The sequence below is a fragment of the Trypanosoma rangeli genome (genome assembly GCF_003719475.1).
Source record: "Trypanosoma rangeli strain AM80 chromosome Unknown Tra_15.4_contig_00112, whole genome shotgun sequence".
Classification (NCBI taxonomy): Eukaryota; Euglenozoa; class Kinetoplastea; order Trypanosomatida; family Trypanosomatidae; genus Trypanosoma; species Trypanosoma rangeli.
This window is the reverse complement of record NW_021705855.1, coordinates 1-16,577: the sequence shown is the minus strand read 5'-3', so window position 1 is coordinate 16,577 and position 16,577 is coordinate 1. Positions and strand designations below refer to the sequence as shown.

The window sequence follows — 16,577 nt, the reverse complement described above, 5'->3', positions numbered from 1 at the left end:
GCGGCCGCAGAGGGTGCCACAGGGATGTATGGAGTAGGCAAGCAAGTTTGCCAAGAGACACCTGCAAAGGCTAAAAACAATCCATCTCAGCAAACGCATGAAAGGATAAGATAAAAACAACCAAAAAAAACACGGGGGAATAAATAAATAAATAAATAAACGATGAATAAAAAAATACATGCACAAAGCAAGAGAGGAATGAGGCACCCCCACATGAGTCACTCGCAAAGGGAGAAATATATATATATATATATATATGTGTGTGTGTGAGAGAGAGAGAGAGAGAACCAAAAAGGCATACGAATAGACATAAAGAGGAAAATTTTTTTAGTATTATTTTACCAAACAAAAGGAACGATGCTAGACAGTCAGTTTTGTGTGGTTGCAAAGGCACAGTACAAACCGACCTTGCATGTGTCTCTGTGCGTACGCGTGAATCGCACGCGAAACTAGCGAAGAAACACCATCAAAAAAAAAAAAAACAGCTGCGGCACTAAACAGGGAACCGATGAAATAAGAAAGAAAACATCAACAAATAATAATAATAATCACAAAAAGCAATACACATCTTGTGCTTGAATGCGGCCGTGTCCTCTCCCCTCCCCCCACCCACCACACACACGGCCTTCTCACCGCACCGCCAGACGCTGTACAAGCCACAGCAGCGACTGCCTGCACGCCGCACCACCCCCAAAAGCCATATAAACCGAAAAAACAAAAACAAACAAACGAACAAAAAACAAGTGCGATATAATGACGATGGCAAACACACGCAAAAAAGGTGAGAAAACAAGGAAAAACACAGACTCAGGAAACTACAAACACATATGGGATTCATGTGTGCGGCGGGGGGAGGCCTGTGTGCCTGTGTGCGGTCACGTGCCAGGGAAAAGAGGAGAGAGGGGGAGGAAAGGCACCGGATAAAGGAGGCAGAACAAAACTCCAAAAACAACAACAACGAAAACAACGGAAACAACGGAACAAGTGATAAGCGGGAGGGATGGAGATGGGGATGAGGATGGGAGAGAGGGAGGGAAACAGCGGTCACTGACAGATCACAATCAAGAAAAGTGCACAGACAAAAGGGAGGCGAACTGCCGTTTACAGATAACGCCACCCACAGACATACAGAAACTAATAAATAAATAAATAATACACACGCACACACCTCCGGAGGGAGAAAAAGTAATAAATAAAGAGGGGAACAAACACAGTCACGTTGGCCCGTTTTATTTATTTATTTATTATTATTTTTTTCTTCGTCATATGTCTCTCTGCAACCATGACGGAACCACAGAGGGGGTGAAAGAGGCGACGACAAACAGAAACTCCACAGAACACTCCTCACCTTCTCTCTTTTTGTTTTTATTTGTGTTTCACTCTCCGAAGCTACAAACATACCACACGCTGCGCTTTCATTCCGTTGCTTCTCGCCCAACGCCACTTTCACCTTAACATTTCCTTCCGCCCCAGAGCACGTGCACACCACAAGACTCCTTTGCGGGAACTCTCGCCGTCCCTCGTGTCCCATGGAGCCTTCAGCACCTCGGCTTGCGGCAAAACAACCAGCCTCAAAAAAAAAAAAAAAACGGAAAAAAACGGCATAATAAGTAACGTGGCGGACCCGCCGTGTTAAAATTTCCCTTGTCCCTTTTCACAAACACACACGCAGATATATATATATATATATAAACGCGACACACAGAGGGAAAACAAAACAAAACATAATCCACATGGTTATATAAACACACGCACACACAGGGATGCCTTACCAGGTCTTTTGCTTTCTGACAGTATTCACTCAAGGAAAAATAAAGAAGGAGTCACAGTCACTGTTCCTCCTTAAGTAATGGTTGGCCTCCCCCAGCCGTCTGAATAGAGAGGTAATAAACTTGAATTCCTTGGGGTTTATGCAATCCTCTTGCACTATTTATTATTGTTACTTTTTTGTTTTGTTTATGTTTTTCTTTCCTCCCTCTCGGTCGACCTTCTTTTACACACCGCTTTTCCTGCCTTCGCGACCTTCCCCTACGATATCGCTTTGAGATGCTTCAGAAGAAGCACCAACCTCACACAACAACAACAACGATAACAAAAGAAGCAGCACCGACGACAAGACCCCTCCGTGCCTTAACGTTTCTTCCTGTCTTGGGACGGGTTTTTGGCACCCCCCTCGGCTGCATCAAGAAAGCCCAGATCCGGGCTCTTCACACGCTGGACGTCGTCCAAGGCCTTGCAGAACCAGTCAGGAGACACCAACATTCCTTTTACCCCATAGAAACTACGTGGCGTGTGTGGGCAACGCGGTCTTCGAATCTTCTCCAATACTAACGGCATCTTCTCTGGATACTTCTGCCACTGTGGACGGTTACGATGAAACAGCTGGGCAATCACGTTGTGCAACGTGTAGTGCAACTCCATTTGCTCCCCTGCATACTCAATTGTAGCCGCTGAAGACGAAGATGGACTAGGTGGAGGAGTCTGCATCAGGAGCGGTGTGCCTGCCCACGCCTCCATCGCCCTTTTTTTTTCCGCTGAAAGATCTACTTGAGACTGAAAAACGGTCTTTATCAAGATACTATTGCGTCCAGGGCCGCAAGGGCATCTGCGCTGACCATCCACATTTGTTGATGCCGTCAGACTGGGAGATCGTCCCGTATCAGAGTCCTCAGACCTACGAATTGAGGATCCCATTCTTGAGCTTCCCATCGTGGTGGCCCTTGTTGGCGGGTGCAAGAAAGCTTTGGGCTCCAACTTGCCCACCTCCTGGTCAATTTCTGGACACATGCACGGCGGAGGCGCCTTAGGCTGCCCCTCATTTCCCTTGACTGGGACAACAACAGGAAGAGTGTGTGTAGCACTTTTTGGTGCATTTGGCGTGATATGCGTCCTGCTTTCGTGAATAATATTTTTGTCTTTAGTTGAGGACGTTTCTATTTGTTCTTGCGGCTTTTCCATCAACCCATCCTTTCTTCTAAGAAACTGATTTACCACAGCCTCGTTGTCTAAAGCCTCATCCATTATACATACCGACACAGGAGCTGTATTCGACATTCGCAGCGTCTCTTTGACCACGGGCAGTATGGCTTCACATGCCGCTGCAATTTTTCGCTGCACAAACTTGTCCACAACAGGCCCTGGTACAATGGGGACAGAGCTGTTTAGCGTGGGTACTCGAACATCATCTGTAGTAGCTGGGAGCTTGCGCTTGACTTCCTCACCTGCTTGCCTGGTAACTTTGCATCTCTCCTGTAAGGTTGATGTTGTATTCCCAAAAACATTGCGTACCGCCACGCATCTTCCATGAAGTGGAGGTCCCACAGATATACACTTCGTATTGCCACCCTTCCCCACAGCGTGGTTTACGATATGCACCGACTGCAGCAGCAGCTTTGGTTGCTGCTGCAATATCGGCACTATGTTTGGCTTCAGTCGCGAGGGATATGCTCGGGTGATGGTGGTCGGCTTATGCACCTTTGCCGCAGCATTTCCCCCTGGGTGTCCCATGTTAACTTCCTCACCATGTGCCTTGGACAACTTAGCGATTGTGGTGTGAGTCGGCTCCTTGCTGCAGCAGGGGCCAATGTCGTTGGTGTTCGCATCCCCCGCTCCACCGCCGTTGTTGATGTTTTTGTTACTGCCCCCCCGCGGTGTGGGATGCTGTTGCTGCATTGGCGCCATAACCGCCACACAGCTGTTGCCTTTTCCCGTGGGCGGGAGCAGTGGCTTTTGCTCCGGCCGCCTGTCTGCCCCGTTGGCGTTGCCCAAGTTGGGGGTCAAAAGGACGTTGTCCAGCGCGTTGATGTTGCCCACCATGCGGTATCCGTTGCTGTAGCCGAATGCGAGTGACTCGTCGGAGGTGCAAAGGTTCATAACACCGGTGTCCCCCCCGCGTGAACAGCGGGGCCGCTGGGCAGACGGTGCGAAGAAAACCAAGCCGCGTGGGCGACTGCGCCCGCGTGCGTTTCCCACCCCAAGCTGTTCTTCCCCGGGAATTTCCCAAACGCGGTGTGTATGAGTGTGTGGGGCTGCGCCACCCTGTTCCCTCGGCGCAGAAGAAGCGGTACTAAATAAGGCGGCTTCTACACCCAGTAATACTGGAAGTGGGAGTTGTACTTGTATCAACACAAAGCTCTCTCCCACTGAAGGTGTGCGGAGGAGGCCAAAGAGCGGGGCCTCCTTTCCTCGTCCTTTTCGCAAATGTGTCTTTGCTCCCTTGTCGAGGCCAGTCAGACAGACACTGAAGCGCTGGAGAGACAGGAAGTTAGGCGTGCGTTGCGACTCTTTCCTTCCTCCTTCCTCCACGCCGTATCCCCGGGCGAGCAGTTACTATTCACGTCGTCGAACACGAGATCGAGAGCTGGAGACAGGGAGAAAGAAGAAGCGTGTGACAGCGAAGCATGCAGTGAACGCGGTGCGTGAAGCGGGGAGCGCCGTCAAGACAACCACAGTGAAGGTGACGCACAGAGAGACACAATCACGCAAGCAAGCACACATGCACAGACACCCTACATGCGAAGACGCTGACCATATGGAGCTGCATGAGAGGGCATACATAAGGAGATAATATCAGACCTCTTGGGTGAGGTGCGGAACGAACAAACAAACAAAAAAAAAACAGACACACACAGTGCATAATATTACTCATGAGATAAAGCGGGGATTTTGGAATTAGCTACCGTCGATTTTTTTTTGTTTTTATTTTTCTTTCCCTTCTCCCCTCCTCGCCTCTGTCATTTTTATTCGCCGTCCTCAACAAGGCACAGCGCCATCACACGCGCATACACACACCGTCACTCTCAAATGACCGCTGCACCCCCACCCCCACCACAACAGACCAGCCAACAAAGCACAAATTGAAGGCGCGTTACTTGAAAAGACCCATAAAAGCATTCACAAACTCACAATTTTAAACTGAAAAAGCGACTGTTTCTGCGCGCATGAACATCTTGCACTTGCTGCGCCCCACGGAGAGCCCGGATGGAGACGGCACTGGAGATGCCACACATCCCGCGTGTGCAAGTTCCTCCACCCACGATTCCCGTCCAGGGTCGTACATTTCCTCATGGTGGTGCCGTCGCGGTCACTTGCAGTGATTTACCTTAAATCGTGTGGGGGCCACAACAGGCTTTCCTGTAACTGGAGAGACATGACGCGCTTCACCAGTAGCATTGTCAAAGACCCCGTCTCCAGCCATTACTGTACAGCCATCATTTTTCGGATCTTGCCATGCTTGACCATTGCTGTTTGACAGGGCCCTGCAGTGGTTCCCACCCATAATGCTATTTACAAATTTATGCGGCGTTTGCGTGCTAAGCATGAAGTTAACGCAACCACTGCAATGAGACGGACAGACAGCTTTGTTATTCACCATATTTCCCTATATGCGTTCCCCCGTGTCGTGCCGCACAAACTACTTTGGGTCATTTGATACCAACGCCCCACCGGCATGAAGGCCATGCATGAGCCGCTGCTGAGGCAGGGGACCGCCCGGTGGCAGCAGCACCCATTGATGGGTGCGCCCATTTGCTTGATGCCATGTGGATCCCATTGTGTACGGGACCGTTCTGGTGAGAGGTCACAATATGCAGGCGCTCGTAGGGGTAATCTATGAACACCAGTAGCACTACCACATGCGGCAGGACGAAGCGCGGGACCCACTCTCACGCAGTAAGGCCTCACACACTCACGGTGAGGGAATATATATTTTTTAAAAAAAGAGGGAGGTACAGAACAAACACACCCGTGAGAGAGATCCATCAACAAGAAAAACGCAGAGTGCCACAAAGAGTGATGTGTTTGCCTCTAGCATTCCCAGAACAACTTGCTTTCTGTATATTTTAGCCTCCGACCCTTCTCGCATGTGTTCATTCAGACCTCTTGAATAGTGCATGTATGTATGTGTGTGCGAGAGAGAGAGAGTATGTGTGCCCATTATCGGTAATGAGCACGTTGCATTGTTTTTGCGGCTCCCACTACATTCAGTACCTCGCAGCGGCGCATCCATGGTAAAGAGAAGGATGGTTATTATACTGCCCCTTTCCGCATGCTCAGCTACATTGTAGCTGTGCAATTCCGGCACCAAAGAGACAGCCGCGTGTACATGCACCCAGCCACACCCACACACCAGCCGCATTCACAAAGTCACACGTAAAGACATACTCTGCTGCTGAATATGCACATCATTTGCTTTTAAACCAACACCTCACAAAGCCACCATATTAGTCCATGACTTACTTTTCCCCAATGTAGAGATAGTAGGCCGAGTGGAAGCACAATGAATGTTTCTCCGTATCGTCTTTGCAACCAGATATGTTATTAGACCAATATCAAATAGTGAGAGAGGGAGAGCCCCAGATGATTCTTTACTACTGATAAAGCTACCACCTAATGACACAAGGGAGGCGCGCTAAAAGCTCTGCTATTCCGCCTCTCAAGCGGGGCGAGGCAGATTTGGGTTAAGTGGGCTTACCGCGCTTCCTCTTTGTGAGAAGCTGTATAACGATGAGTTCAGGCATTGACAGGGCCAAACACACGTCAAAACAAAACTACAACAATGCACACACACACACACACACACACACAAATAACCAAGAAGGGAGGTGCCAGGCATACATGCACACATGCATAGATGGTCAGATGAGAGGGGCGTCAAGAGCAACTCGCACACCGTATACAAAACAAAACAAAAAATGCAACTTCAACCACATCCCATTTTCATTCCTCCACGCCACGCCACGCACATGCACATCACAGACGCAGATACGTGCAGTGGCTAACGTCTCCTGCTCGTCAGCGGCCTACACGGAAAAAAAAAGCCTTGACACATACCGCCCCCTCCCCACATTGAGATTCATTCATGAGAAAAAAGGGCATATATATATATATATATATATTCACTCCTTTTTCTCCCTTCTTTCCGGGAACTTCCCATGCTTTACCACAATTCAAAATTAAAAGGATAATGAAGAAGGAAAGAAACAAAAATGCCCGACCCACACATTAATCAACGCACCGAACAACATCCAGTGACTCTCAGCAGCACTTTCTAGGTCCAATTCCCCAAGGAGTGCTTCACGCAAAGACATCAAACCAATTTCACGGCAACCCACAAAACGCCCTCTCCTTTTCAGCGGGCCAATGCTATGCGTATGTTAGCCTGCCCACCTCCGGGAATTCCAAAAAAATAATAATAATATATGAATAAATAAATACAACAAACACACAAACAAAAACGGTGACTGGGCGACACCGCATCGGTTGAAACGGGAGAGAGAGAGAAAGGAGCCTTACACGGTCCATCACCGCAAGTTCTCAGGCCCCAATTTCCCTCAAAAATATTCACGTTCACTGCCTTTTCGTCAGCCACTGAAATATAAATATACGGCGGTTGTGGTGGTCCGTATGTCATGCATTGATACCCTGAATTTGTCGGAGGCCGCAGCATGCCTTCGTCAGGCCACACAGGTGAACTCACCCGCTTTATGCCGTTCTTCACTAGCAGGTACAACCCATCGCATGAGGCCTCCGGCGGATCCTCTTGCGGAAAGGTGAAGCCTCAGAGATCGTCATCATCACGGCTTGAGTACAGCCCTGAATTGTCGCATCTGGTGCTCTCAAACCCCCGCCTGGTCCTCTTGACACAAACTCAGACGTGGCAGACGTAGCAGCAGATGAGGCAAGCCTGTGATAAAAAAAAAAACCGGAACGGGGTCTGTCCAAAGTTCCGAGGAAGTGTACCGCGTCCCTGTTAAACTGCCTTGTTTGCGTATCGTAGAGGTGTGAAGCGGCACTCTTGCATTTGCTTACTGCGTGCCGTGGTACCGAGATCCACGGGGCATGTTCTTCCGCCATACATCCATAAAATATAATTACTCACCCCTGTTTCATTCCAATGCAAAGCAGAAAGCGCGCTAAACTGAGATGAGAAGAGCGCTTGACTGGGAAGGCTGCGCTGAAAGGAGTCCCGTGCCGCCAGAGATGAGTGTCCATCCTGAAAGAAGCCTCCACGGGGGAATGTCGCGTTATGGTTCCCGCACACATCTCTCCGGCTTGTGCTCGGACGCAACCCCGACCCCGCGCGCTGCATCTGCTCCACTTCCTCTTCTTCATCTTCATTGTTACTAATGACACCACTATCACTCCCTATGCCACCCAACCCCGGGGACGCAGTATAAGCCACACGGTTGAATCCATGCTTATCCTCGTCGCCAGGGCTCCTGTTGTTGGTGAATACGTATGAGGTGCCTGATGAGGAAATGGACACCGACGAAAACAACGATGGTGTCCACTCCGCGCCTTGCAATGGATACGTGGAAAGTTTCTGCGCGACACCCTACAACTCACGGGGCCAAACGTCAGCGTACTTGCCTCCCACCCTCTCCACTCTCGTGGGTACTCCAAAACAAACACCGACATGAACCGCATCGTGGAAAGAGGCCTACCTACCGTGCTCACAGTCCCAAGCCTCCTCCTCCCCCCTTGCGACGCGTGAAAGCACAGCAGAGCTGAAGCTAAGGGAGAACCCTTGTCTCTTCTCTTTCTCTCTCTCTCTGTGTCTGTGTGGGGGAGTTTTTCATCTCCCCCATGCGGAAAACCACTACCAAAGAAAAATGGTTCAGCACACAAAAAAAAAAAAGTAAATACGGAGAACAGTTAAAAGTCGTCTTAGGAGCGACAGCGCCACAAACGCCAACACCACCCACCTCAGCAGAAGCGCAGGCAGAAGCGTGAAAGCAGGAGTCTGCGCTGCGTCTTGGCTGAGTCAGCAAGTTCGCAAGAAGAGAGAAAAGGGCGGATCGTGCAGGACACAAAGAAGGCTTTAGTGTACAGGTGCTTCCAACGCGACAAACAATCAACCAAAGCCAAACCACACAACGAAGAAAAGGACATAATGACACGGAACCTCGAAGGTGAAGCAAACTATATGTTGGCGCCGGGTCCATCCTAAAATTTGCCGTCAACAGCAGCATACACGTGCACCAACGAACAGAGAAAAACAGGCGGCAAGAGTCAGACAAACTAAAGGCTCCTGTCGCATGGGAGTTACGTTCTCATGCAGGGAAGCAAACACTCCTTAATGATGCTTATTATTGCAAATGTAGGCGAGAGAGAACGCGTGATAGCGCGGGAGTTCCAGAGGTTGTTTCGTATTGAATTCCTCTCCCGTCGTCGTTGCGTCTCACCCCGCCAGAAAGCAAGCGACAGGCGACGGCGACAGTGAAACCAACACATGCCAAAGAAAAACACAAACAAACTAATACACACGCACGCACTTTTACATATATTCACATGTATTATTTTTGTGGGCGGTGCATCACACACCTCCCCCTCCCCTTCCTCTAGTGCGGACACCGCATTTTTACCGCCAACACGCATGTGTCTGTTTTGAACCTTTAAACGGGAAGAGTAACAAATACAACAAACACAGGCAGCGGCTCCGCCTGCGCGTGACTAACGTCGGGTCCACACATTTCTAGGAGAGCTTCAGACAAACGCTCCCTCCCACCCCCCACACACACAGGCAGGCAGCAGCAGCACCAATAAAAGAAAAATGCGTTTGGTAAAAAAAAAGAAAAAAACACACACACACAAAGAAAGTTGTAAGGTCAACACACTTTCGGAAATTCACTTCGCTAATTCCAGACCATCCCATATTCGGGCGCGCCGCGTAGCGCCATCCACACCCGCTTCTCTCCCCCACCGACTTCATCCACTAACGACGGTGGCGCTGCAGGAATTCGCTTAAGTTGTATACGCCTCCCTTCAGCTCCGAGATCGCCTTTACACGGAGGAACTTGTCGTTGGTGATAAACTCCACGGCCAGGTGCTGTTGTTCCAGAAACACGGCAAAGCCCAGAATGGAGTCATCTTTTGTCGCAACCTTGCGGTCATACACCGCCTCCACCTCACAGCGACGCTGCACACGTACGTTGCCCCCTTTTTCAATGGCGCCGCTAATCCAGTTGCGAACCTGCCGGGCTGAAAAACGCAGTTGACTGGACTCTGTCTTCCCACGATGATGACATCCCTTACTTCTGTTTATCCCATCCAACTCCGCAATGACGTCAAAGGGAATGCATACTACACAGTGCTGCATTGCCCAATCTAAGTTAAACTCGTTGGCCTTCAGCAAGCTACACGTGTCAAATACAGCGTGAATGGCCTGACGTTTGGAATCCAAAAACACAGGTTGCACCAACGCTTTGCCGCCGGATCCTGCATTAAAGGCATATTGAGAGACGTTGCAAGAAGCGCCCTCAGAAAACATACCATTAAAAACACCTCTTTCTTGCATCTTTGCTGCAGAAGGTGCGGCAGGGGCCGTAGCGACTTGGACCGCACCAGTCCAACACGTCATGGGGCTCTTTGCTATGTTTATTTGCTGGAGCGGCAATAGTCGCGCCGCCATTCTGTGGTTGCTCGTACTGTGCTTTTTAGCATGCTGTCGTAGCTCTTCCAGGCGCGATGGCAACAAGTGACTTTGGGCGGGGTTACGCGCCTGTTTTACGTTATTGGCTGATAAGTGTCCCACCCTGACGCGAGGCTGCGGTGCACCGTCTTTTCCACCGACGCATGCCCTTAACTCTGTCAGTCTTGTTGTCCAGTGGGTTTTCTGCACCGGGGTACTACCGGGCGCAGACCAGGAAATGATACGATTTGGGCTCGGTTGCTTCGCAGGGAACTGCTGCTTCCCCACCTCTGTTATCTGCTCCTTATTTATTCCCTTTTCTATCCTAACTCGTTTTGTGTCAAAGATTCGTTTTGCCTTCTTGGCACGCAACGTTGCTGCAGCGAGAGCCTTTGTCTTGGATGCCGCTGGATCTGCCTGCGTGTCCGCTGTTGGCATGGTGTAGGGCCCTATCCACACTTTCTCCATTATACTTCGCTCTGCACGAGCTTGTACCTCGTGAATCCTATTCCCAACAATGCAAGGGTCTGGGCCGGCACGGACGGTGTTGGTCGTACCATTGCCTTGGATACCTGCTTGAGCAACGTCCTTTCCCCGCGACTCCATTTCCTCGCAGTGCCGTGAATACAACTGCAGGGCCGCCAATGAGGTTTCCAGCAGTTTATTGTCGCTTTCAACATTTTTCTGCAGTCGACTGGGTAACACCTCCGCGAATTGTTCTTGCTGCTGCTGCTGCTGCTGCTGCCTGTGTGCAAAATTGGTCGCCATCACCGCCTGTGTGGGCCTCACTTCACTGCAAGCAGCAGCAGCAGCAGCAGCAGCAGAGGCGTGTAAGGGGATCCAACGCAACTGCGGTTGCCCCGCTTCAAGCGTTCGCTCTCGCAGGCGCTTACTTAGAGATTCCGAGACATGGACTGCTGGCATAGGGCACGCGTGACTGGGCAGCTGGTCTGAGGCATTGCCGAAGTAATTAAAACCGCTACTGCCACTACCGCTGTTCTCATGCCTGTTAGCCATGTGAGCGGAGTATACCTTAAGTGCGGTGGGTGCACGCCACTGCTTCTGCTGCTGCCGTGAGTCTTGCCCTAGATGTGAGTGCGCCACACCATCTCCAATCATGTGAGACATGAACAGCGGCTTGGCAGAGACGTGACAGCTCCCACCGTCGCCCGCCTGTTTCTACGACTTCCGTTGCTCCGCCCTCTTTCTCCTCTCCGTCCACGGTGTGAAAACCAACAGCAACACCAGCAAAGGAAACAACCCGAAGAGGGCTGGAGAAGGGTTGTGATTTTCTCACCTATTTCTGCTACGATTGTTCGTGCCACAATGAATTCGCAACCTCTTGATTTCCCTTCTTTTCGTGGGAGACAACGCCCCAAAACCAAACATCCACCCATCCACACACACAGATAAAGAGAGAGAGAAAGGGATAAACGCAAAAAGAGTCATACAAAGCCCATATACATATACATACACAAATGTACAGGAACACAGAAAGCAACATCAAATACATAAATAAATATAGCGGGGGCGTACACATAGATAGCTTCTACCGGCGCACAGGATACTGGGAATCCCCCAGGGTTTTTAACGTAAGTACCCCCTCTGCATACGCTTTCAGCGAAAGCACTTCATCGCCCGTAAGCAAGATAACTGGCATATCTCTTTGATAACGAGTAAAGTGACATGCACATGACAATATGTGGTCGTCGTAGTTACGGGCTGCTCGCAACACGTAACTGTCTCTCTCTTTTGCCCGCTGTAAGCGGAGTCCCGTGGCAATGCCGGCGTTTACGTCGCCTTCCTGTTCATTCTCCGCATTCCAAAGCTGCTCCATCGACTTAATCATCCGAAGCACTTCCGTCGCCCTTTTTTGGCCCTCCTCTTCACTCAGTCTCTTCAGCTCCAAAAGAACTTTTGTGGGCACAATAAACAGGTGCTGTAACGCCATCTCCGCCAGTTGGGACACCAGGTCCGTCTCCAGAAAGGCGTTGGTATCCACAACAAAGCAGGTGGGCTGCTGGAAGAATGAACCCCCGTTGGAGCCGGAGGCGTTCTTCTGTTCCTGCGTCCCCACCAAGGTCGCGGGGCTCCCACTCTGCGGCTGCATGCCGGAATCGTGGCAGACGCTGCGTGGAGGAGCCGGGCCCGCTTCTGCGTCAGAGTCGGAGACGGCAAAGTACTCCGAATCACTCCCGGAGTAGAGACTCATCGCTGCTAACGGGCTGCCCAATTAAAATGAGAGAGATGTCTCACTGACGCAGGCTCCATTAAAAAAAGAAGGAAAGACCCACCAAGAATGCCTCCCGCAAAGTCACACACACACACACGAGATAGAGAGGGTAAAACAAGAACACCGACCACGTCGCTCAGCCAGCGCCAGATAATTTTTTTCCACCTCACCTTTCCCTCACCGCCTCTCTAACGTCGCTGAAAGCTCCCCGCGGCGGTACAACGCGACGAGCTCGTCATAGCCGCCAAAGTATTTGCCATTAAGAAATACCTGCGGCACCGTGTGCACGCCTGTTCGCCCGACGACCTCCGCAAACACTTCCCGCCCGTTGGGGATGATGTTGATCTCGAGCGACACGAAGCGGTGCTTCATCTCGATGAGTAGCATCTTGAGCTTTGTGCAGTACTCACAGTACGTGGCGGAGATGATCACAATCTTGTTGCGGCGCAACATCATGTCAAGAAATTGTGGCGCCTTCGCAGGATCCAAGGCATTATTCATTTTTCCGCTTATGCTGACTCTTTCTGGCACCTTCTCACACTCTCTCGCTCTAAGCCCCCCTCCCTCCTCCTCGCCTCTCACCACACGGCGTACTTCGTCTGTGCTACTGCCGTTTCGCCAAAAAAAAACAACCGTAAACAAACACATACATAGAATGAGATAGATGAAGAGAAATCAAATCATCGTAATAACAACAATATACAGGGGACGACAGGACATAAGGAACTAGTTGTCGCTGCAGTTCACTTCACGGCAAGATCGGCGGAGGAACCACAACTATTATCTGCAGCTAGTGCAATAGCCGATACCCGAAGAGAGACGCATGAGTCCGTATGGGAAGAGTATACGAGATCACAGAACGACAACAAAAGCAACACGCTACCCTCTCCCCCCCTTTGTTCGTTCTTTCCTTCGCCCCTCCATTCTTTTTCATTTTAAACCGGTTTGCAAGAAACAAATCAATACCTCAAAATAGTAGGAAATACGTTGTAAATAATCCCCCCCACAGCGTCACCACCACCACCATACTTTTTGCTTCTCCTGGAAGCATTCCCGCTAATACACGTAGTCTGCAGAGGAGGTGATGGAGGACGAGTCCAGACTAAAATCCTGCGACAGAGTGTTGTCGACGGAGGTAAACCCCAATGCAGGGCTCTCCTGCGGCGCCCAGCCGTTATGCAGCATGTACGCCGACACACGACCATCCGTGTACATACCTTCTTCTTCCGCTTCGGTCGCGCCACTCGTCCCTGTCTCTAGTCCTTTTCGCAGAGGCTCTCTCCCCCCACTCCTCTCATTGCAATTCGTGACGGAAAAAGTTGCTGTGGTGGTGGCAGGTGCAGGTGCACTCTCCGACTCCACAGCCGCTGTGCTGACCACATACGACAGGTGCGTCTCCTCATCCATGTTGGCTTGTAATGCATGACTGTGGGAGGGCGACGCAGCGCCCTCCAAAGTTTCCAGCATCGCTGCAGTGACCCCACTGCCACCATGTGTCAGCTTCGTTGCACTCTTTCGTTTCCGTCTAGTTGCTTGTTGCTCTTCTGCCTCCTCCGTCTCCGACTCCACCGGTGGTTTATCTTGCTGCTTGTGGTCAGACTCACGGGAAGAGCCACTGCTCAGCGCCTCCAGTGGGCGGCGCCGCCGCGTCTCTAGGGCAGTCAAATGTGAGTCCACGAGTGGGGGCGACGCAGTTTTCCTTCTCGTAGCCCCCACTCTTTGCTCCGCTTCCCTTTGCTCGTCCGCCTTGTTTTCCTCCGTTTCTGCCTCCGGAGTCAGCAGCGTCTGAGAGGGAGGCGTCTCCAAATGGACACGCTGCACAGGCGTGGTGGCATGGTCGGCCGCGTGATCGCCTGCCATCTTCTCTGCCACATCGCCCGGCTGTACCTCCTTGCCGGACTTTGCCTGATCGTTCCCATGCTGGGCATCGTTGTCGTTGCGACTGCTGTTATCCCCACCTTTATTATTGTTAGTTTTCCCAGCTGTGGCTACGGCTGTGACAGCAGCCAACACCGCCGTCCGCTTCTCCTCGCGACGCCGCTCCCTCTTGCTCTTCTTTTCTTTTTTCCCCCTTTCAGCCTTTTCATCCCGCTCTTCTCGTCGCTGCCGTTTTTCTTCCCGCCTGAGTTTTTTGCGTCCCCCTTCTGCGTCCGCCTCACCGTCCACATCCTTATTCGCTGTCTTTGTAACCTCCACCACCGCCTGCGGAACCGCGCGCCGGTGGTCACTCAGTAGCCCCCATTGAACGTCATCACGCCGCACCACCTCGTAGCTGCCGCCATCCTCCACAAAAAAACACCCCAACGGCAGTCCCGCATGTTCGCACAGCTGCAGCTGCCACCGCGCAGAGTAACCAACATCGTCACGATGGTCGCCGATGTTGGCATCCTCGTCCTCCTCAGTGTAGGCGTCTTCCGGACCTTTTTCAGCATCGGTAGTAGACGCCCTATCCGCATGAGTTCTCGCTTGGACCGTCTTCACAAGCACGTACTCGGTACTCCCCAGCAGTGCCCTTAGGTTCACGACACCTGTCGAGAGAGCTGGCTGCCCGCCAAAGGTGATATGTACTAAAGGCGGCGGGGGAAGATTGACCTGCATGATGGTGTTCGAAGCCTCACTTGCGTAGTTGACACTCTAGAAACAGCAGTGAGAGCAGCCACTGTAGGGAAGGAAACCGTCAACAGTAAAGCCAAGTATCAATATATATATATATATATAGTGGAGAGGCAGACAACTAGAAAAGAAGGCAGTGCAGATGAGAAAACAATGCGTGCAGAAAAGAAACAAGGAGAGTTTCTTTTTTAATCTATTTATTCCCACCTTCTTCACACAACGTAAGCCGCCGACCCGTGCTCCACCAACACAGCCAGCACCGACACACAGAAAAACAGAGAAAGACACGGGGAGTGTTAAGGTGTGAAGACATATATACATAAATATATATATATATATACCAATATATGACAAAACACACTTAGAAAATAAATCGTAGCGTCACGAAACGCGCACAAAACAACGTGTCCATATAAAAAAAAACAAAAATGAAACAAACCACAGCAAAAGACTTTACCACAACATGCATCACTTCAACTACTTAACACATGCATGCCAAGCACACAATAAACCCCTGAGGTGTACTACTCTTCCCCCAAAGAGTTCTCAACACAATGCACCTGCACCGGACGGCGCCTTACACAGCACGCAAACGGCAAGGACAGACATCCCCAAAGAGTGTACCGCGGCGGAATCGGTATATCATCGTCGGAGTCGTACCCAAGAGGGTCACCATGTGGAAGCACTGCCGGGTGACCAGCTGCACCACGTAACGCGGGATGCACGGCGACCTCCCTCGAAAGGCTAGCCTCCGCAGAAACTTCAGCCGGTGACTCTAAAGCCGATGCATCAGCCAATCCAACGATAATCCCACTACTCAACGCGTTTAGTTCCACCACATCCGTCAAATCGTTCCTGTCAAATTCCACATCATCCACAGAAGAGACGACCGGTGCAATAACATGACATTCCTCCGAGGCATCTAAAACAGCGTCTGCACACGCCCCTACCACATCAACGCGGGCCCCACTTCCAACACAATCCGCACTCATTACATCCAACGCACATCCTCTTGACGGCCATGAAACATTCACATCAGTCACAGTTTTCATGCCTCCTAAAACTCCCCCACCAGCGTAAAAACAACGATTCATTCCAAAAGCATGAGCCACAAAAAACGCATCACAAACAGCACGGTGCCCAGCTTCCTCTGCCCGCTCAATTTCCTCGCGGCCGCGCTCCTCCGTCAGGCCCAACGCTTCTGCAGAGGCAATGGCTGTTGCACTGCTCTGCATGGCTTCAAGGGCAGCACAGCGCCCGGCGTCCTCTGCCCGCTCAATGTCCTCGCGGCCGCGCTCCTCCGTCAGGCCCAACGCTTCT

General features: G+C 51.0%; 7 protein-coding genes across 7 annotated transcripts, besides 18 other annotated features; all 7 read right to left on the bottom strand.

Moving 5' to 3' along the window:
• Positions 1 to 236: 236 nt before the first annotated feature.
• Positions 237 to 258: a microsatellite.
• Positions 259 to 268: 10 nt separating this feature from the next.
• Positions 269 to 286: a microsatellite.
• Positions 287 to 690: 404 nt separating this feature from the next.
• Positions 691 to 743: a microsatellite.
• Positions 744 to 933: 190 nt separating this feature from the next.
• Positions 934 to 977: a microsatellite.
• Positions 978 to 997: 20 nt separating this feature from the next.
• Positions 998 to 1,035: a microsatellite.
• A 90-nt stretch (positions 1,036 to 1,125) lies between these two features.
• Positions 1,126 to 1,153: a microsatellite.
• A 420-nt stretch (positions 1,154 to 1,573) lies between these two features.
• Positions 1,574 to 1,599: a microsatellite.
• A 73-nt stretch (positions 1,600 to 1,672) lies between these two features.
• Positions 1,673 to 1,691: a microsatellite.
• A 238-nt stretch (positions 1,692 to 1,929) lies between these two features.
• Positions 1,930 to 1,970: a sequence feature (A-rich).
• A 91-nt stretch (positions 1,971 to 2,061) lies between these two features.
• Positions 2,062 to 2,116: a microsatellite.
• Positions 2,117 to 2,130: 14 nt separating this feature from the next.
• Positions 2,131 to 3,873, bottom strand: TraAM80_04034 (uncharacterized protein; the record flags this gene model as incomplete). Its single annotated transcript, XM_029380979.1, has 1 exon — positions 2,131 to 3,873. The coding sequence occupies one exon, from the start codon at positions 3,871 to 3,873 to the stop codon at positions 2,131 to 2,133; it is 1,743 nt and encodes a 580-aa protein (XP_029239196.1).
• A 720-nt stretch (positions 3,874 to 4,593) lies between these two features.
• Positions 4,594 to 4,628: a microsatellite.
• A 57-nt stretch (positions 4,629 to 4,685) lies between these two features.
• Positions 4,686 to 4,710: a microsatellite.
• A 1,849-nt stretch (positions 4,711 to 6,559) lies between these two features.
• Positions 6,560 to 6,585: a microsatellite.
• Positions 6,586 to 6,874: 289 nt separating this feature from the next.
• Positions 6,875 to 6,896: a microsatellite.
• A 306-nt stretch (positions 6,897 to 7,202) lies between these two features.
• Positions 7,203 to 7,233: a microsatellite.
• Positions 7,234 to 7,750: 517 nt separating this feature from the next.
• TraAM80_04033 (uncharacterized protein) lies at positions 7,751 to 8,089 on the bottom strand (the record flags this gene model as incomplete). The annotated part of the gene is made up of 1 exon (XM_029380978.1): positions 7,751 to 8,089. The coding sequence occupies one exon, from the start codon at positions 8,087 to 8,089 to the stop codon at positions 7,751 to 7,753; it is 339 nt and encodes a 112-aa protein (XP_029239195.1).
• Positions 8,090 to 8,530: 441 nt separating this feature from the next.
• Positions 8,531 to 8,560: a microsatellite.
• Positions 8,561 to 9,715: 1,155 nt separating this feature from the next.
• TraAM80_04032 (uncharacterized protein) lies at positions 9,716 to 11,539 on the bottom strand (the record flags this gene model as incomplete). The annotated part of the gene is made up of 1 exon (XM_029380977.1): positions 9,716 to 11,539. The coding sequence occupies one exon, from the start codon at positions 11,537 to 11,539 to the stop codon at positions 9,716 to 9,718; it is 1,824 nt and encodes a 607-aa protein (XP_029239194.1).
• A 421-nt stretch (positions 11,540 to 11,960) lies between these two features.
• Positions 11,961 to 12,623, bottom strand: TraAM80_04031 (uncharacterized protein; the record flags this gene model as incomplete). The annotated part of the gene is made up of 1 exon (XM_029380976.1): positions 11,961 to 12,623. The coding sequence occupies one exon, from the start codon at positions 12,621 to 12,623 to the stop codon at positions 11,961 to 11,963; it is 663 nt and encodes a 220-aa protein (XP_029239193.1).
• A 198-nt stretch (positions 12,624 to 12,821) lies between these two features.
• TraAM80_04030 (glutaredoxin) lies at positions 12,822 to 13,145 on the bottom strand (the record flags this gene model as incomplete). Its single annotated transcript, XM_029380975.1, has 1 exon — positions 12,822 to 13,145. The coding sequence occupies one exon, from the start codon at positions 13,143 to 13,145 to the stop codon at positions 12,822 to 12,824; it is 324 nt and encodes a 107-aa protein (XP_029239192.1).
• Positions 13,146 to 13,700: 555 nt separating this feature from the next.
• Positions 13,701 to 15,242, bottom strand: TraAM80_04029 (uncharacterized protein; the record flags this gene model as incomplete). Its single annotated transcript, XM_029380974.1, has 1 exon — positions 13,701 to 15,242. The coding sequence occupies one exon, from the start codon at positions 15,240 to 15,242 to the stop codon at positions 13,701 to 13,703; it is 1,542 nt and encodes a 513-aa protein (XP_029239191.1).
• A 101-nt stretch (positions 15,243 to 15,343) lies between these two features.
• Positions 15,344 to 15,362: a microsatellite.
• A 206-nt stretch (positions 15,363 to 15,568) lies between these two features.
• Positions 15,569 to 15,606: a microsatellite.
• A 175-nt stretch (positions 15,607 to 15,781) lies between these two features.
• TraAM80_04028 (uncharacterized protein) lies at positions 15,782 to 16,577 on the bottom strand (the record flags this gene model as incomplete). The annotated part of the gene is made up of 1 exon (XM_029380973.1): positions 15,782 to 16,577. A coding segment is annotated over one exon (796 nt), but the record flags the coding sequence as incomplete, so codon positions are not given.